General features: G+C 41.4%; 1 protein-coding gene across 4 annotated transcripts in view; it reads left to right on the top strand.

Annotated features, from left to right (window-relative positions):
* Nucleotides 1–16,129, top strand: part of LRRC34 (leucine rich repeat containing 34) — a 28,433-nt gene extending 12,304 nt beyond the window's left edge. For 3 of the 4 annotated variants that reach the window (XM_075861584.1, XM_075861587.1, XM_075861586.1), the window contains exons 3-11: nucleotides 1,760–1,878; nucleotides 3,831–3,895; nucleotides 4,209–4,292; nucleotides 4,450–4,578; nucleotides 5,867–5,962; nucleotides 6,047–6,201; nucleotides 8,975–9,130; nucleotides 9,849–9,975; nucleotides 15,838–16,129. In XM_075861584.1, the coding sequence (XP_075717699.1) occupies nucleotides 1,760–1,878; nucleotides 3,831–3,895; nucleotides 4,209–4,292; nucleotides 4,450–4,578; nucleotides 5,867–5,962; nucleotides 6,047–6,201; nucleotides 8,975–9,130; nucleotides 9,849–9,975; nucleotides 15,838–16,038 (1,132 nt within the window). In that variant the 3' untranslated portion in view covers nucleotides 16,039–16,129. The remainder of the gene's footprint in view (nucleotides 1–1,759; nucleotides 1,879–3,830; nucleotides 3,896–4,208; nucleotides 4,293–4,449; nucleotides 4,579–5,866; nucleotides 5,963–6,046; nucleotides 6,202–8,974; nucleotides 9,131–9,848; nucleotides 9,976–15,837) is intronic. The other variant, XM_075861588.1, reaches the window with a different exon arrangement.
* The last annotated feature ends 5,370 nt before the right edge of the window (nucleotides 16,130–21,499 follow it).

Genomic DNA, 21,499 nt, shown 5'->3' with positions numbered 1-21,499 from the left:
TCGTTGTGTGGAGGGCACTAAGGGTGCATTATACGGTGTGGGGGCAACTATAGGGGCATTATACTGTGTGGGGGGCACTAAGGGACATTATACTGTGTTGAGGGCACTAGGAGTGCATTATACTGTGTGGGGCAACTATAGGGGCATTATACTGTGTGAGGACAGCTATTGGGGTATTTTACTTGGTGGGGACAGCTATGGGGTGCATTATACTGTGAGGAGGGCAGCTATAGGGACCTTATCCTATGTGGGTGCAGCTATTGGGGCATTATACTGTGTGGGGGCAGCTATAGGGACATTATACTGTGGGGAGGGCAGCTATAGGGCTTTATACTGTGTGGAGGGCACTAAGGGTGCATTATACAGTGTGGGGGCAACTATAGGGGCATTATACTGTGTGGGGGGCACTAAGGGACATTATACTGTGTTGAGGACACTAGGAGTGCATTATGCTGTGTGGGGGCAACTATAGGGGCATTATACTGTGTGGGGACAGTTATTGGGGTATTTTACTGTGTGGGGACAGCTATGGGGGCATTATACTGTGGGGAGGGCAGCTATAGGGGTCTAATCCTATGTGGGGGCAGCTATAGGGGCATTATATTGTGTGAGGGCAGCTATAGGGGCATTATCCTGTGTGCATCAGCTATAAGGGCATTATACTGTGTGGGGCAGCTATAGGGACATTATACTGTGTGGGGGCAGCCATAGGGGCATTATCCTGTATGGGGGCAGCTATAAAGGGCATTATACTGTGTGGGGGCAGCTATAGGGACATTATACTGTGTGGGGGCAGCTATTGGGGTATTTTACTGTGTGGGGACAGCTATGAGGGGCATTATACTGTGGGGAGGGCAGCTATAGGGGCCTTATCCTATGTGGGGGCAGCTATAGGGGCATTATACTGTGTGAGGGCAGCTATAGGGGCATTATCCTGTGTGCGGCAGCTATAAGGACATTATCCTATGTGGGGGCAGCCATAGGGGCATTATACTGTGTGCGGCAGCTATAGGGCATTATACTGTGTGGGGGCAACTATAGGGACATTATACTGTGTGGGGGCAGCCATACTGGCATTATCCTGTATGGGGGCGGCTATAAGGGCATTATACTGTGTGGGGGCAACTATAGGGACATTATACTGTGTGGGGGCAGTTATAGGGACATTATAATGTGTGGGGGCAGCTATAAGGGCACTATCCTGTGTGGGGGCAGCTATAAGAGCATTATACTGTGTGGGGGAAACTAAGGGGTCACTATACTGTGTGGGGTCCCACTCAGATGTGTTTCACCTCCCTATACTAAACCCCTAGCTATGCCCCTCTCATGGCCACTGATGGATGTGTCGGGTCACATGACCCACCATCATCAGCCATAGTCGGGCCTCAGAGACGCACAGCCGCAGGATACCTTGAGCCCGCTCCATCCCTCGCCCGCACAATTGTCGTTGTTTCCGATGTTGCAGGGACTTATTTTCGAATGGAGCTAAGTACCGGCATCTAACTACGGATGATGTTGACAAACCTCAGACAATATGGGGCTAAGTGCGGTAGTGGAGGTCCCACACAAAATCCTCGACCAAAAGTGGGTCCCGGCCTCAAAAAGTTTGTAAGTCACTGATTTAGAGTATTCATATGAATTGTTTTATCTAGTTACTCAATAACCCAAATATTTATGCTTTATATTCTTCTGTCATTTTCTTTTATATTTGTCTTTTATTTTTCCTATGTATCATTAATTAACCAATACATTTTTCTAGGCAGTATATGTCTACATTGCACATATGTGGAAATAATCGACAAGTCGCTGTCAAACGTGTTACAGATGAAGATTTTCTTGCTATTTCCCATGTATTGAAACAAAATAGTTTCATAACAAGTAGGTCATTTTTAAAAAAAAAAGTATGAATAAGAAATAGACAATTGATAGATAAATAATAAAATGGATTAGAATAATAAATAGAAAAATATTTTAACCGCCCCAATGATCAGAATCCTTTGGACCTAAATGACCAGACACTTTTTAGCGATTTTGCGCACGTGGTGCTTTAACGTCCCCAACTTTTTTAATTGTTGGTCTGCCAAATTTTTTTTCTTTAGGGGTAAAATGTACAAAATGTAAAAAAAAATGTTACATTTTTAGTTTTTCTGGTTTTTAAATTTGCAAATTACAACTAAAATAAATAATTACAATGGCTTCTTTATTTTGTTTCGGTCATTTTGATATATAATATGTATAGACTAGGGTGAACAGAGCAGCTATGGTAACATTTCGGATTGGCCTGGGTGGTGTGTGTTTTTCTATTTTCTATTTTTTTTATATAACACCTTTTTATATATATACATATATATATATATATATATATATATATATATATATATATATATATATATATATTATATTGTTGCAGTTTTCCCACTGTTACTAGGACATCTATTTACAGGATAAAACAGCCCCCTGTGGTGACATCAGTTACTGGCAGAGCTGATCCAGGTCTAAGACCTAGTAGCTCTACCATGCCGGGTGGCACCCGGCAATCACAACATTGAGAACTGTGTAAGCGGAAATGGGGAACATAGAAGAGGTTAAAAAACACTTCTATCTTCTCTTTTGGGGACTCACCTGTTTCCGACAGCCGGGCACCCGACCTGTTCCTGCTAGACTGCAGGAGCTTTAAACCCATGATGTACATTCACAATGTTGAAGATTTAAAGTCCAGGACCACATGACATAATTTACGGTGCATGATCCTTAAAGAGACTCTGTCACCACATTATAAGTGGCCTATATTGTACATGATATGATTGGCGCTGTAATGTAGATTACAACAGTGTTTTTTATTTAGAAAAACGATCATTTTTGACAGTTATGACCTATATTAGCTTTATGCTAATGAGTTTCTCAATGGACAACTGAGCGTGTTTTACTATATGACCAAGTGGGCGTTGTACAGAGGAGTGTATGACGCTGACCAATCAGTGTCATACACTTCTCCCTATTGATTTACACTGCACATAGCGATATAGCTATATCGCTATTTGCAGTCACATAAACACACTATAACGCTACTCATGTGTCATGACAATGAATATACATTACCTCCAGCCAGGACGTGAGGTGTATTCATTCTCCTGACCACTTCTGTAGCGTCTGTGTGATTTACAACACAGCACAGCGAGATCTCGCTGTGAATGACAGTTTACAGCGTAATCTCGCGAGACTACGCCTGCTGTGCTGTAAATCACAGAGACACTACAGAAGTGGGCAAAAGAATGAATACGTCACGTCCTGGCTGGAGGTAATGTATATTCATTGTCATGACACATGGGTAGCGTTATAGTGTGTTTATGTGACTGCAATTAGCGATATAGCTATATCGCTATCTGCAGTGTAAATGAATGGAGAGAAGTGTATGACACTGATTGGTCAGCATCATACACTTCTCTCCACACCGCCCACTTGGTCATATAGTAAAACACGCCCAGTTGTCCATTAAGAAACTCATTAGCATAAAGCTAATATAGGTCATAACTCCGTCAAAAATGATTGTTTTTCTAAATAAAAACACTGCTGTAATCTACATTACAGCGCCGATCACATCATGTACAATATAGGCCACTTATAATGTGGTGACAGAGCCTCTTTAACAGGTTAAAACCCTATAATAAGGATGGGCAATATAATGAAAAATGGAAAAAAAATAATATATATCAGCCTTACCTTTATTACAATTCAGTATTAAAAATCTATGCTGTAATTTAAAAGTTTTAATAATATTTTATAGAAGATATGTTTTTAAAAGATTTATGATTTTTTTATTTTTTTTAAAGATCTTGATCTTAGGTTCAACAACTTGACCAATAATGGTGCAGTGTACATTGCCAAATTTCTTCAGGTATGTTGCGAAGGCGGAAAAAAGGCTAAGATAATAAAATTATACTTTTATACTTAAGGGCCCATGCACACGTCCGTAACTTTTATCCGCAATTACGGATAAAACACTGACACATTAATTTCTATCTATTCCTCTAGAAAAGCGCCGCAAAAAATAGAACATGTCCAATTTTTCTCATTTACGGACCGCGCTCCTATACTTATTACTGTGAGCACGGTCTGCGGCCAGTCCGTGCAGTATTTACTGACCGTCAATACTGCAGGGACGTGTGCATGAGGCCTAAAGCAGTAAATAATATTTCTCTTTGTCTCAGGATGGTTGCTCATTGTTTCATTTAAATCTTATGGGGAATGACATTGAAACAGATGGTGCTGAACACATTGCTAAAGCTTTGCATGTAAGTAAACTTGTAACATCAGATATCGATTATTATAATTATTCAATATTATCACCAGTAAGTCCCTAAATAAAAGACTACATGTTATACGTTATCCAAAATGAAATGCAGGCTTCACATTTTTCAGTGGATTTTATCTTTATATTATCTCATTCAGAGAAATGACACTCTTAGAAGCTTAAGGATGACGGGTAATAAAATTGGCAACAAGGGAGCAATGTTTTTTGCCGCAATGCTGCAAATAAATTCAACTCTTGAAGAACTGGACCTTGGGGACTGCGACTTGGTATGTTCAAGCTCAGGAAATGATTTATCTGACATGTTACCACTGGCTCACAGAATAATGCATTAATAGTGTGCGTGCACAAAACAAATATGCAGATCCGTTCACATAGAGAGAAATTATTGTCTAGTGAAATGCTCATCCTGAAACTCCAGATATAAACGAAAACTATGTTCACACGTTCTGGATTTAGGTGCGGATTTCGTGTCTAAATTCAGAGAGAATCTGTCAACATTCTGCCGGCAATGCATGTGAATGGGGTATTTTAAAGACTTCACACAATCAAATAAAATATCCCTGCGGAAAAATAAATGCAATGCAGATTTTAAAATCCACAGCATGCTCATTATTGCCAGATATTCCGCAATGAAAAACCTCGGATTTGCCCTATTGATTATAAAGGGGCTAATCTGCCTGAGCAACTGGTGGCCCATCCGTGGATTTCTGTTGTGGATTTTCTAAAAAATCTACAGCACACTTCACTATAGCATATCCAAGCCATATGAACATGGTCGTGAAATTCATATTTTTCCTTAAAGGCTATGTCTACCTTTGCAACGAATTTTGTTGGTTTTTTTTGCCCCAAAGCATCTAACAACTTTGCAAATCGTTTTTAATTAAAAAAAATTCTTATTGGTTTGTGTCTACAGCAAACTTATGTGTCTCCATGGTAACAGACTACAAAAAAGCCCTGTGTAGTTTGATCCTGCAGTCATACTCCATTCCTTTCTTTTCACCAATTAATGGGGTTGTCAGTTAGTAAACCTGTGTCAATATCAGGTTATATGAAAGTCATATTGAGAGGAACCACTCGAGACCTGTTAACCCCACTAACTCAAGCAGCACTGATTGCAGTGTACAGAGCCTTTAAATTAGCGTTACTCTCCCATCCCCCTGAAATTTTACTTATTAGTGATGTTGTACAGATCCGTAATACCACAAATAGCAATCTGGGGGGCCATACTCTACCACTGTATGCCTCTGATTTCATACGGATGCATATAGAGGTTCTTTCTCACAAATCCATACAAAATATGTGAAAAGATTTTTTGGGGCATGTTTCATCACATGTCATATTATGGAGGTGTTCTCCCTTTAACCATATGGCAGTTCCTACATGTGCATAATAAGGAACCGTAGGGGCCCTGCAATTCGCCGGCTTTGTAATAAGACATTTTAGACACATGAAAGTATTAACAATGCGCTTTTAAACAGTTTTGTCTTGTTTATATGTTCTTATAAGAATAGGATGTTGTAAAATTGTTCATGATTTTATAATTTATCCTTATAGGGTATACAAAGCTTGATAGCATTTGCTACAGTGCTAAAGCAAAGGAATTCAATAAAATCTATCAATCTAAATCGGCCTTTATTCTATGTTTTGCAGGTAGGTACTTAATTTAGTCAGAGTGAACTATTTTTATTGAACTTTTATTGTGAAATTTATACATGAGTACCTACTTTTTCTTAGGAAGATACTAGCATTCACATAGCCCTGATGTTAAAGGTCAACAATACTCTTCAGGAGATCCATCTATCAAAACATGAGATGACAGATTCTGGAGTTGAGCGTCTTTGTGAAGCCTTACATGAAAACAAAACTCTTAAATATATTGATCTAAGCTGGTGAGGTTTTATATTATATTGATCAGCTGTGGAAAACTAAGTGTGGTATAACCTATGTGCAGGGCCGGCCCTAGGATAGATGGCGTCCTGTGCGAAATGATCTTTCGGCGCCCCACCCCATCATTAAAAAAAAATTCCTCATAAAAAAATTATAATGCCCCTTTAGTGCCCCCATACAGTATAATAATATATTACAACCCCTTCAAGGCCACAGTATTTTGTCCTCTAATTGTGCCCACAGTATTATGCCACCTGTAGTACCCCTACACAGTATAATGTCCGCTTAGTGGCCCACACACAGTATAGTGCCCCCTGTAGATTTTGCCATATAGCCTCCCTGTAGACAGTGCCATAATCCCCCACCTCCTTTTTGTAGATCGTGCCATACAGCCCCCCACCTCGCACTTGTAGACAGTGCCATACAGTCTCCCACCTCCCCCTTGTAGACAGTGCCCCCAAACAAAAACAAAAATTGTACTCACCTAGGCCCCGTTCCCATGATGAACTGAGCTGCTCCACGGCGTGATCCTGTAGCCTAGTGCAGAGTTTTCCAACCTTTTCGGACTCGAGGCAGCACTGGAAAAATACAATTTCCTCAGGGCACCCCTACCAAACATTGTTTCGCGAAAGACAGAAAACGGCTAAGAACTAAAGCACTACACTCGTAGGGAATGTTCACATTCGTTTTCTGTAAGGCAAAAAGAATCTGCCTCAAAATTCCTTCAGGAAGTGACAGCGTTGTGTGACCTTTTTTTTGTGCTTTTTTTCTTAAGCCGTTGAAGCGAATGCAAAAGACGCAGGAAAAAAATCTCCAAACAGGTGCCACTGGTATTTTCTGCCTCCTGTTAATTTCAGTTGGAGGTCAGAGGCGGAAACCACTTGAAGACCATCAGCCCCCCACTCACAGTAAAATGACCATCAGCCCACCACTCACAGTAAAATGACCATCAGCCCCCCAATCACAGTAAAATGACCATTAGCCCACCACTCACAGATTCCCCCTGTAGGCAGCACCACACAGCCCCCTGTGGGTAGCGCCACACAGCCCCCTTGTGGGTAGAACCACACAGCCCCCTTGTAGGTTTCGCCAGACAGCCCCTTGTAGGTTTCGCCAGACAGCCCCCTTGTAGGTAGCGCCAGACAGCCCCCTTGTAGATAGCGCCAGACAGCTCCTGTCGTCTGTGTCCATGACGTCATTGGCTTCTCCTGGAGAGGAATCTCCGGTCACGGCGTCTACAACGCTGTGACCGGGGATTCCACTTAAGGAGTTTCCCCTGATGTCACTGTTCATATATGGGCAGAGACATCAAGGAGCGCTCCAGGAGCGGAATCCCCGGCCACATGGGTGTCGCCGCTAGCAGCCGCTATGGCTGCTACAGCGGTAGCGAAGGCCACTAAGTGAAGAAGCGCTCGGGCGGAAAGGCGACTGCCTAAGGCCGGCCCTGGGTGCAGTTAGCGAGTGGCACCTGACCCACTGGTAGTTGCAACGGCGCGGGGATACACACACCCGCTGGCACCCCTCTTGCAGTGTGGCGGCTGGCGCCCTGTGCGACCGCACTGGTCGAACGTATCTAAGGCCGGCCATGCCTGTTTGCCCCATACCATATTGTGTTACTATCAAGACAATTCTAGGGGAGAAACCTCTAGGCCTCTGTGTGTTCCTTTACTCAGTTAAAAAGACATAGACTATTTTCCTTGAAAGAAACTTCACCGTTTGGTCTCACTGTCTTTGCCATCTGACCTGAAAGATGGCCAGTTGAAATTCCTAGCTACGAAATTGCTATTATGAGCATTACACGTGGGAGATTTCTTGGAAACCATAAAATAAAGGTACTTTTTAGCAGATTGTCCTTTTACATTCTATGTTCTTTTCTTTATTACTTTTTATTTTCAAAGTTTTACAACTTTACTGCATAATAACCCATGCATCAAAGATAGGTACATTTACAGTAATAACATAAAGTAGGGAGGATATCGTTCAGTTATTTAACTGAGATGTTAATAATTATTTCCCTATTCTTTTCCTTAACTTTTCTTTTTCTTCCCTCTAGCCCCCTCCCACCCCGATTCACCACGAGTTTCTGTTCAAATAATAAAAAGTAGAAAAAAGTGGGGGGAGAAAAAAAACGGAAAATTAGAAAATCCATTAGAACTTCATAAGTGGAAATTTCTTAATCCAAGGATCCCCCATTGATCCACGAAAAGTATATTCTTCCCTTTTAAACAGGAAAGTCTATGCTCGATGTGTATAAATGTAATTACTCTCGCCTCCCAAGCTTTTACGGATGGGCGTGCTGAGGAGAGCCACCTTGCTGCTACGTCTAACCTAGCTAGGAATAATGATTGACATACCGGTGTGCAATTACTTCCTACTTGCAGAATCGTGGATCCATCTCCTAAGAGACATACCTTAAGATCCAAAGGGATAGTACAATGAAATATATATATATATTTTAAATAGGTAGGTATATCCAACCAGTACTCACTTAGTTTGGGGCAACGCCAGGTGGGGTGTATCCAGTCGGTCTCTGGACCTAGGCATTTGGGACAACTATCTGTTTGTCTCAGGCCTACATTTTTTAAAAAGGTAGCTGAATAATATAGTCCATGGACTATCATAAATTGTGAAATTTTATGGTTGCTATTGGAGGATACCCTCGAGATATGTCGGTACACTCTAAATCTTTTGCTTTCACATGTTCTGGTTTGTGAGCAGAATCTGCAATTTACCCCAAGTAAACTGAGTAAATATGCTTCTATTTTCTCTTTTCAGCAACAAGATAACTCGTGATGGTGGTAAGTGTTTGGCAGAACTACTGAAGAAGAATACAACACTGGAGATCTTAGACTTGACATCAAACAGAATGGAAGATGAAGGTGCAATCTACCTTGCGAAAGCCATTCATTCATACAATAGTAGTCTGAAAGCGTTAGTATTACATTTCAAATTTAATGTCAGTATACCGTATGTACCATTATGTAAATATATACTATACTTCCTGTATTTTACAGTTCCATATAGATGGGCTTATTGGAGCACCCTGTCTATTTTTTTGTTAAGTCTGGGTATGTAGATCTATGAACTAATTTCTGAGACTTCCTACATAGAATATATGGACTGGTGGAGGAAAATCACATTGGCTTTTTCCAATAGTAGCAGGCAGGCATCACTAACTACAATCCCATGGTTCATGACATCAATGAGTATATTTATGGTCTGATCATCTACACTATACTGATAAGCCAATTGGAAGCCACAGCAACCAATCATAAAAATGTGTAATCAGATAGGTAACACTTGTTACTAATCAATGGAGGTTCATCAATGATATCTCCTGATATGTCTAAGGGCCTGTTCACATCAGTGTTGCCGTTCCGTTGAGGGGTTTCGTCTGAGGTTTCGGTCTGGTTAAACCCTCAACGGAAAGGCAAACAGAAACCTTAGCTTCCGTTTGCATCACCATTGATCTCAATGGTGACGGAAACGTTGCTAAAGGTTTCCGTTTATCAACGTTGTGACAGGGTTCCGTTGTTTTGACGGAATCAATAGCGCTGTCAACTGACAGAAGATATGTAAAAGTGGGGGTTTACTTTGGCAACTTTTCTTTTTTTAAATAGTTTGACAGTATTCTTTGTTTTACCACTAGGTTAGCAATTATAAGTAACAATATCACCGGACAAGGTCTCAAGGAACTGGCAGCTGCAATGACAGCAAACAAAGGACTAGAATACATCTACATTTGGGGGAATGTACTTGATGAAGATACCTGCAAGGTATGTATACTATTGTAATTTATTATCTTGGGTTTGTTTTCTTATATATGGGTAAACTATTTGAGAACCTCCTTCAGATTACATTGAGAAAGCAACACTTTAAACAAAGTTTTTTTTTTCTGGATCTCATCAATGGCTGTAATAAAGTTTGGCTTTTGTCTTTGGTACACCCCTACTACTTAATAACTGATTGTGGAAGAGTAGTAGAGTGGACTAGGGTCGTTCCTCAACATTTAGAGAGATGCAGATACATTCCACCAAAACGACACCCTTGCTCCAGATTCAGCAATACAATGCAACTTGAAATAGGGGATCTGAAAGAGTGGAATTAAGAAAACTGCACAACCCATGTCCATATGCCCTACTAACCCCTTTCCACCCAGAAACATAATAATATACAGCCGATACCCTGCTCTAATGGCCGGTATTGGAGATAACTTTGATACCGGCTGTTTAACCCGCACCAAAGTTGTTTTACAAAAAGAGGGGACTCTCTCTGTAAGCCCATAGGTACCCGATGGCTTGCCATTGCAGCTGAAGGCGTAACAATGGTCCCCAGGTCTGCCAGGTACAAGAACCCATTAGGTTTTGCCTAACACGGACAGGCATAATACACAGTCGAGTCACATTATTATGACCACCATCTAATATCCAGAGTAACCGCCGTGTGCAGCACGGACAGCAGCTAGATGGGCTAGGAGTGACTCAATAAGGTGCTGGTAGGTTGTCTCAGGTATCTGGAGCCATGCTGACTACAGTGCATCCCACATTTACTGGAGGGTGTGTGGGGGAGGATCCATAGAGCGAACAAGACGATCGAGGTGGTCCCACAGATGCTCTATTGGGTTCAAGTCTGGAGAATTAGGGGGCCAGGGAAGTACTTGGAAGTCTTGGTCGTGCTCTTCCAACCACTATCAGACATTTCTGGCCGTGTGCCATGTCGCATTGTCTTGCTGGAAGATTTAATTTGCCCCAGGAAAAACAAACATCATGTATGGGTGGGCGTGATCTGCAACGATGGATTCATACCCAAATCGGTTCAGAGTGCCTTACACATGGATGAGTGGGCCAAGAGAATGCCATGAAAAAATTTCCCAGACCATAATGCTGTCACCACCAGGTTGTGTTATACCAGCAACGGTTGCAGGGTGTTTGTTCTCTGATGTTTATCGCCTGACACGTCAACGTCCATCCGTTCGATGAAGCAGAAAACGTGACTCATCGGAGAAGGCAACCCTTTGCCAATCATCGGTGGTTTAATTCCGATACTGCCGTGCAAATTGAAGCCTTTTTTTCTGATGCACCTTTGTTAACATAGAAGTGACCATCCGTCTGCTTCGGAGCCCCATACGCAGTAGGGTTCGCTGAACTGTTCTTTTAGACACATGTCTGGTAGCCCCCTGGTTGATTTTCACGGTGAGCTGCTCGACTCTGGCGTGTCGTTCGGCCCTCGCGCACCATCGTAGAAAAACGTTTACCTCTTACATCAATGGCACGTGGTGCTCCGCAGTTTCCATGTCGATTATTCCCATTGGTGCCATTTGTCCACTCACGATACACTTTGACCACAGCAGCACGCGAACAGTTCACGAACTGCGCAGTTTGAGAAATACTGCCACCCTTGGCCCAAAAGCCAATAATCGCCCCTTTTGCCCATGGCAACAATGAGTGATATGTGTTCAGACAGCCTATCATAAACCTTATATATCCACCAAGCCAGCCCACGGCGCATCACTTCCTTCATGGGCTATGCACTGCTGACGTCGATCGTAGGAAGTGGTCATAATAATGTGACTTGACTTTGTATATTGCAATACAGGTTGTTCCTTTTTTTAAATTTCTAGTTTAACCTCTTAACGCCGAAGGACGGATATATCCGTCCTCTGCAGCTGCTAGTTCGCGCAGGAGGATGGATATATCCGTCCTGTGATGGCGCGGGTACTGACACTGTACCCACGTGATCAGCGGCAGGAGCACGGCTGTTATACACAGCCTGGCTCCTGCTGCAACTGCCGGAATCGAAGCGCGCTCCGATTCCGGCAGTTTAACCCATTAAATGCCGCTGTCAATAGTGACAGCGACATCTAATGTGTTTGACAGAGGGAGGGAGCTCCCTCTGTCACCCCCATCGGCGCCCCCGCAAAGAAATCGCGGGTCGCCGTCGGGTTTCCATGGCAGCCGGGGGTCTAACAAAGACCCCCAGGTCTGTCTTCAGCAAATGCCTGTTAGTTTTACACTGACAGGCAATAATGCTTTGGTATACTAAGTGGGACTAAAAAAGTGGGACTAAAGTTTGTGAAAAAAAAAAAATAATTACAGGGAAAATCAAATAAAACTTTTTTTTGCCCAAAAAGTGGTTTTTATTTAGTAAAAGTGTCAAAACAAATAACACATTAACATATATGGTATCCCCGCGATCGTAACAACTTCAACAATAAAATTAGCACATTAATTAAACCGCCGGATGAACGGCGTCCAAAAAAAACGCGAAAAACAACGGCAAAATTCTCTCTTTTCTCCCATTCCCCCCATAAAAAATTAAATAAAAATTAATCTATAAGTCCTATGTACCCCAAAATAGTACTAAAACTACACATTGGCCCGCAAAAATCAAGCCCACATACGGCCACATTGACGGAAAAATAAAAATATTACGTCTCTTGGAATGTGGCGATGCAAAAACAAGTAATTTTTTTCTAAAAGGCTTTTTATTGTGCAAACGTAGGAAAACATGTAAAACCTTTACGTATTTGGTATCCCCGTAATCGTGCCAACCCATAGAATAAAGTTAACATGTTATTTACTCTGCATAGCAAACGGCGTAAATTTATAACGTGAAAATCAATGCTGGAGTAGCTGCTTATTTTCAATTCTCTCCTAAAATAAAGTTAATAAAAGTTAATCAATATATTATAAGCATCTAAAAATGGTAATTACAAAATACACCTCGTCCCGCAAAAAACAAGCCCTTATACGGCTATGTCGACGGAAAACATTTTTTTTAAGACTCTTGGAATGCGATCGTGAAAAAACAAAAAATAATCCTTGGTCATTAACGTGCAAAATGGCCTGGTCATTAAGGGGTTAAAACCAGATTCTTGGTCATTTCAATATTAATGAATTTATGAAGGTGTATACATATAGACATAGGCATAAGTGGTATGTATGCATATATAGAACTTTTATTTTTAGGATGTGTGGTGCATATACTTTTCTGCTTGGGTCAGACGTTTCGCTTCAAATAGAATTTTTTTTTTGCATGCTTTATGAAAAATTACACTTTGACACAAAATTGCATGACAGTGCTTGGGCGTATAAAGTGCTGAGTGGCGTTTTGAAAGGGTGCCAGGTGTCTACTTTCAGAAAATGTATAGGTATGGGGGTTTAGTATGATGTTTTATTTTGTCATTTAGGTGTTATTTGTAAATGTGAAAATTGTCCTGGCTACCCGAGGTACAAAATGTCAAAAAAAAACCTCAAAATAACCCTAACGAACTAACTCTGAAAGTAAAACTATATTGTTGTTTTTTTTAGTTTTGTAAAGGGAACCTGTTACATTGAAAATGCGGTCCAATCTGCGGGCAGCATAATATAGAACAGGAGCAGAGCAGATTGTTATATAGTTTTGTGGGGGAAAAAAATATTCTGTGTGACTTGTATTTCATGGGACGTCGGAGGGGGCTTTCTCCCGCTTTCTAACGGTAATGCATTGAAGTATCGGCTGCAACATACTCTAACATAAGTAATGGAGCAGGCTCAGCCAATAAGCTACCTCCATACTTTCCCTCCCATCCTCCGCCGTATATACGGCGGATGTCAGGAAGGAGTTAAAGGAGTTTTCCATTGACAATTATCACCTATACACAGGATAGGTGATCTATGTCTGAGCGCTGGGGACCCCACGATCACTAGAATGGGGGTCCTGAATCCCCCTTTCCTCCTCACTGCCCAATCTCAGTGAGGAGTTTGAATAAATCGGCGGTTGAGCTTGCACGCTGCTGGTCCATGCAAACTCTATGGGACGGACGAAGACAGTCGAGTTCAGAGCTTGCCTGTTTCTATCAACCACATAGACATTAAATGGAGTGACAGGGCACATGCTCGAACGCTGCTCCATTCAAACTCCTCCACACTGCGATTGTGCAGTGAGGAGGAATGGGGGCTCTGGACCCCAATTTAGTGATCGGTGCGAGCCCCAGCGATCAGATACGTATCACCTATCCTGTCAATAGGTGATAAATGTCAATTGTGAGGAAACGTCTTTAAGGGTACGAACACACTAGGCGGATATGCTGCGAAAAAATACACAACGTATCCGCCCTGGAAACCGCAGAAAATTCCGCCACAAAAACTGCACCAAATTGGGGTGCAGTATTTCGGGCATGTCCACTGCCGAAATCCTGCAGAAAAAAATAATAATTATATTTACCCCGGCCGGAGTCATGTCGATGCGTTCCTCTCTTCTGAGCGTAGGCTGGCCTCCTGGGATGACGCTGTAGTCCATGTGCCCGATGCAGCCCTTGATTTGCTTTACCAGTCACATGGGATGAAACGTCATCCCAGGAGGCCGGGATACGCTCAGAAGAGAGGGACGCGTCGCTAGGCCTACGGCCGGGTGGTAGGTATACGTTTTTTTTTGTTCATTTATAATAAAATAAAATTTAATACAAAATAATTTGCTGACAAGCTCTAAATGAAACCACAGGAAACAGGAGTTCTGCAGTTATTGACTTAAAGGGGTTTTCCCATGAGGGACATTTTTGACATATCCACAGGATATGTCATGAATGTCAGATAGATGCGGGTCCCACTTCTGGGACCCGCACCTATCTGTAGAACGGGGTTCCCTAAACCCCGTTCTGCGTTGTGGCAGGTGGTCAATTCCAACCATGACATAGGAATCAGCGTAGCTCGAGGTCGACTACTCACAGTGAGCAAGAAGAAATAAAGGGGAAGCGAGCGCTGCGGCTCCATTAAAACAGCTGATCGGCGGGGGACCCTGGAGTGGGACCCCGACCCAACAGCTATTGATGGCCTATCCTGAGGATAGGCCATAAATTTTTAGCGATCGGATAACCCCTTTAAGCTTACGCAAATATTATTCATAAAAACCATTCATTGGAACAGTCATTGCTCAGTTTAGTGGTAAAATCTACAATCGTATCACTCAAGAAAAATACATTTGGATCAATGCATAGGTGTGTTGTTTCCATGGGGAAAATTGTTCATATTGTGGGAAATATATATTTATGCATTTCTCTCTTTCAAACTAATGTTTTGAGCACAAGGATTTTTTTTTTTAGAAGGAAGAAACTTTACGTATGTGCCAGCTTTGGAGTTCAAATAGCACATTTTCATACTCTGTTCCACAGATGTGCTGATGCGATTACAATGAACATTAGAATATGTAAACTGCCTTCATGAATATCTAAGGCGCAGTTAGAAATGGACTACAACCGCGCACATTAAAATTAATTTCATATAGCATATGGATTTTCACCCAAAACTTAAAAATGTTAGAGCATCTTCTGTCATTTTGTCAGCATATTTTATTAATAACATCAGAAGCAAATTCAAAGGTGACAGCCAATGTTTTCACTTAAGGGAAATGTCCACCACAAAAAAAAAAAAAAATTAAAAAAAAAAAGGCCAATATATAAATTTTATCACTTTTGGGTAGAAATCCTCTTTTTAGACTTGAAGCACCAAACTACTAAGGCCATGCGGACACTGCATTTCAGTTTCAGAACAAACCTTAGACTCTTCAAACCATTCACTATTGCATCTTATGCTGCCAAACCATGCTCTGATGTGGGTATGTTGGTTGCCTAAAGAACCCAAGTAACTTCTGTGCCATTTCAGACATTTTCAGATCTTCTATCGACTGGTCGCCTGAATGCCTCCTCAACAGATGTACGGCCGTATATTGTTGATGGACGAGTTTATCTTGCAGAACTCTTTCATGGTCTCAAGAAGCATTATTACTGGACTCCAACGTATGGCATTGCAGATAATCCTGTATGCAACGCCAGTTGTGCAATAATAAATGATAAAACATTCTGAAGACCAAAACGAAGATATATTTACCCCGCAAAGATGCAATTGATATAACTATGCCTGTACCGAAACTGGAATAAAATGCTTGTTGAGCTTATCTTTTGTATGATCACTAGTTATATGGAAATACATAAATATTAATAATGTTCTATCAACTTTTGCAGATTTAATGCAATAAAGAATATATATTCAAAAATACATAGTATAAATTTAGAGTTGAACTTCCCACCCATGGCGAATAGTGCATGGAGGTAAACAGATTGGGCAAAAAAATAATCATGTTATGAAATGATCACAAATTTTACATTTTCCGAAGCATGAGCACTGATGTATAGAGATATAAATACATTTGGAGTGTAATGTTGGAAAACCCCTTTAGGGTTTATTTATATTGAACTGTTCTCTTACTTTATAAAAAAATAAAAAAAATAACACTGACAATGTCAAATGGAGATAATAAGATTATTAAACACATTAAGGCATCATGCACACGACTGCAGTCTTGCGGCCGTATATTAACCGCAATTGTGGATAGCATAAAATACATAATTTCCTATGGGCCAATGCAGATGACCGTGGTTTCCATGGTCCGTGCATGGTCCGGGGCCCGGATTGCAAAAAAAAATAAAAAAAAAATAGGACATGTCCACTTTTGCAGTCCGGGCTCATAGGAATTAATGCACATCTTCTGTGTGCACGGTCCGTGATTGCGGACGGCCTGCGGATGACACTTTGTCACGTCCGTGTTGTAATCACGGACCGTACACACAGCTACGGCCATATGCAGGGGGCCTAAAACTAACCAAAGGAGCCATGTATAACAATTAGTACATAGAAGGCCAGTGGTGTTACCAATGAAAGAACGTATCGGAGTCACAGATGAAAAAAATTACTTTGCAGGCTTGTTCTATACTGTATTTTATACTAAATTGTGTCTAGTGTATATTGTATGAAGGTACAAAGATATATACATTAATCATTAATAATTTAGGAAAAAATGCACTTTTATTTAAAACAATAAAAAATGCAGCGGACACAAGCAGATGTACAGGTGTTAAAGGGGATTAGGTCATCGCATCCAAAACTTGCGTTTTCCAAAATTTAGAACTTATTGCACAGAATTTACTCATAAGAAAATGTGAAAACTAAATGATGAATAATGACAATTCACACACAAAAAAGATATTATATGGTTTTATACTGATGTGATATAGTAAAGCCCTAAAAGCATTATTAAATATAAACACAACATTAAGGCACCTAGAATGATCCCAGGGAAAACTGGTAACCACTATTTATGGAGAAACGGAAGTGTGCGTCAGTCAGAAATTTACTCATCTCGGGAGATGCCGGTATTGGGAGATCCATATTGGCATGTCGGATCCGTCTGACGGAACTATTCCACATTGAAAGAAGAGGGTGTAAACCCATCAGCAAAAGTGCAAAGCGTTCTGTCAGTTGGTTTATTAAGACATAATAGTGCAAAAGTGTGCTAAAAATGAACCAGCAAAACTAAGATTATCTACTCATAAAACACTGATTGTTTTCATGATAATAATGTAACCCTAATGTAAAATATATTCCTCTTTAATATTTCCACCCTCAGCATCTACATACATATACACAAGCCACATAAATTAACAAATATAACAAAAAAGCAAAAACCAGCATAAGAATATTTTTCTTGTACAAGCTACAAGACAAAGAAGCAGCATATGAGATGCTGGGAATCACTAAGAACAATACAGTCCAACCACCACATCTCTAATATGAAGATTAAAATAAGATATGAAGGAAAGTGGTATCCCACACTTCAGAATAGTACCTAGAGTATATGTATATAAGTATAGTGTGGTAGAGCATACTTCTTATACACGATACAGGACAGAGAGCAGTGCATTAGATGATGGGATTCACCTGCTATCAAAGCTGCACAGAAAATGCTGATATAGGTCAGCAACCTATTCAATCTCTGCAATTGGAAGATCCAAATATAATATGGAGGTGGGTTAGGGTGCGGTCTTATGTAGCGGCTGCCGAAGTTTGATGTACTTTCAGTGGACAATTGCCGCAAGGTTGGCCGGGTATTACCGGCACAATCATGCGGCCATTGCATTAGACATGGTTTCGGCCACCGCTACATGTACTGGCTGGACATAAAACTTTTACCAGTAGCTTGTGTCTTTCCCACTCTGCTCCCGCTTGCTCCCCCTGCTCCCCCTCCATAGACTTACATGCAGCATGTTTGTTGCTGACTCTCTCTCTCTCTGCTCCCCCTCCCCTCTCCATAGACTTGTATGGAGAGGCAGTGAAGAGACACACACACCCCCTTCTGCAGCTGTCAGTTCTGTGCTATCTTCATTATACAAGGATACATTTACACAAGACTGGACAACCCCTCTTAAAGAGTAAGGCTCTGTTCACACTTGCAGCATGGCTTCCATTTAGAACATAAGCCATTCCGCTGTGATGGATCTGTTTTCAGATCCAAACTCACACTGACGAAACTTCATTGACATTCATAAATTTTTTTAAACGGCAAGAATAGTGTTGCAGCAAGCATACTTCTGCCCCCCCCCCCCCTATTCATGGCATACATGTACGTCATGATAATTTGAGAGTTTAAAGAGGCTCTGTCACCAGATTTTGCAACCCCTATCTGCTATTGCAGCAGATAGGCGCTGCAATGTAGATTACAGTAACGTTTTTATTTTTAAAAAATGAGCATTTTTGGCCAAGTTATGACCATTTTTGTATTTATGCAAATGAGGCTTGCAAAAGTCCAAGTGGGTGTGTTTAAAGTAAAAGTACAACTGGGCGTGTATTATGTGCGTACATCGGGGCGTGTTTACTACTTTTACTAGCTGGGCGTTCTGACGAGAAGTATCATCCACTTCTCTTCAGAACGCCCAGCTTCTGGCAGTGCAGACACACAAGCGTGTTCTAGAGAGATCACGCTGTGTCGTCACTCACAGGTCCTGCATCGTGTCGGACGAGCGAGGACACATCGGCACCAGAGGCTACAGTTGATTCTGCAGCAGCATCAGCGTTTGCAGGTAAGTCGATGTAGCTACTTACCTGCAAACGCTGATGCTGCTGCAGAATCAACTGTAGCCTCTTGTGCCGATGTGGCCGACACGATGCAGGACCTGGGGCAGGAAGTGAGTGACGTCACAGCGTGATCTCTCGAGAACACGCTGTGTGTCTGTGCACTGCCAGAAGCTGGGCGTTCTGAAGAGAAGTGGATGATACTTCTCGTCAGAACGCCCAGCTAGTAAAAGTAGTAAAAACGCCCCGATGTACGCACATAATACACGCCCACTTGGACTTTTACTTTAAACACGCCCACTTGGACTTTTGCAAGCCTCATTTGCATAAATACAAAAATGGTCATAACTTGGCCAAAAATGCTCGTTTTTTTAAAATAAAAACGTTACTGTAATCTACATTGCAGCGCCGATCTGCTGCAATAGTAGATAGGGGTTGCAAAATCTGGTGACAGAGCCTCTAAGGACAAATTGTGGTTTAAAGTACATCTGACTGATTCCTAGCAGTCTTTCCAAACATCCTAGATGATCTAGAGAAATGGGAGGTCCCCAGAGCCAAATCCCAAGTGTCATAGCAAAGGGTCTGAATACATATGTCCATGTAAAATTTGAGTTTTTCTTTTTATTAAAATTTGCAACAATTTCTAACATTCCGTTTTCACTTTGTCATTATGGGGTATTAAGTGCAGAATGATGGGGAAAATCTTTTTATTGTAGCACAAAATGTGAAAAAATTTAAAGTGTCTGAAGACTTTCCGAATGTATTGTAAATCCCCTAAGATGCTTAAAGAGAACCTTTCACCCACCTATACATGTGCAGCTGAGTGCAGCATGTAATAGGCAGGGCTGCACAAATCCTGGGGCACTTTACAATTTTTTCCTATCCTCCTCCGTTATTTAGATATCGGTGCCATTATATTTGGCGCCCGATATTTAAATAACCCCCTGAACTGTCAATGGGGCGAGTAATTAGCAAGGGGGCGTGTAACATCGCTGTGACACTGTCCAATCAGCTTCGGACAGTGTCACAGCAAGAGCTGGAGAGAGGAGAGCGTGTGTGCGATTGCGCACATGCAGCTCCGCCGCCACCACGGAACAGAAGAATGTGAATTCTTCTTCTGCTCCGTGGCGGCGGGAGTTTCGTCAGCAGCGACGTAGGAGCGGTGCGCGCGTGCGCTCTCACTCTTCAGCTTTCGGGAGCTGAAGAGCGAGTGAGAGCGCGCGCATAGCTCCGATGCTGCTGCCGACGATACTCCCGCCGCCACGGAGCAGAAGAAGAATTCCCATTCTTCTCATCTTCTGTTCCGTGGTGGCGGCGGAGCTGCTCGCGCACAAACGCTCACCTGTCTCCAATTCTTGCTGTGACACTGTCCGTAGCTGATTGGACAGCGTTACAGCGATAAGTTACACAACCCATTGGCAATTACACACCCCATTGACAGTTCAGGGGGTTATTTAAATTTTGGGTGCCGAATATAACAGCATCTATCTATATCTAAATAAAGAAGGAGGATAGGAAAAAAAATGTAAAGTGCCCCAGGGTTTGTTAAGCCCTACCTATTACATGCTACACTCAGCTGCACATGTATAGGCAGGTGAAAGGTTCTCTTTAAAGCAAATGTTCCAATTTAAGTCTAAATGCTTATTAACCCCTTAATGACCAGCCTATTTTAGACCTTAATGACCAAGCCATTTTTTACGTTTTTCCATCGTCGCATTCCAAGAGCTATAACCTTTTTATTTTTGCGTCGACATAGCTGTATAAGGTCTTGTTTTTTGCGGGACAAGTTGTACTTTTTAATAGCACCATTTTGGGGGACATATTATTTATTGATTAACTTTTATTAACTTTTTTTTGGGGGGGGGGGGAAATAGAAAAAAACCTGAAATTTTGCCACTCTTTTTCGCGTCTTAAATCAACGCCGTTTACCGTGTGATATAAATAACACAATAACTTTATTCAGCGGGTTGTTACGATTGCAATGATACCAAATTTGTAGATTTTGTATGTTTTATTACTTTTACACAGTAAAAACACTTTTTTTCCAAAATTATTTGTTTTTGTGTCTCCATATTTGAAGAGCCGTAACGTTTTTATTTTTTCGCCGATGCGGTTGTATGAGGGCTTTTTTTTTGCGGGAAGACTTGTAGTTTTTATTGGTACCATTTTTGAGTAGATGCGACTTTTTGATCACTTTTTATCACATTTTTTTAAAGTCAGGATTCACAGAAAACAGCAATTTTTCCATAGTTTTTTATTAAAAATTTTACGGCGTTCACCGTGCGGGTTAAATAATGTAATACATTTATAGTCGGGGTCGTTACGGACGCGGCGATACCAAATATGTGTAACTTTTTTTACTGTATTTTGTTTTTTTAATAGTAAAGCATTGTGTAAGGGGAAAAGCTGGGTTTTTCAT

This window comes from Rhinoderma darwinii, chromosome 4 (genome assembly GCF_050947455.1).
Source record: "Rhinoderma darwinii isolate aRhiDar2 chromosome 4, aRhiDar2.hap1, whole genome shotgun sequence".
NCBI classification, from domain to species: Eukaryota; Metazoa; Chordata; class Amphibia; order Anura; family Rhinodermatidae; genus Rhinoderma; species Rhinoderma darwinii.
The sequence above is the reverse complement of the archived record's forward strand: the minus strand, read 5'-3'. Positions and strand labels throughout refer to the sequence as shown.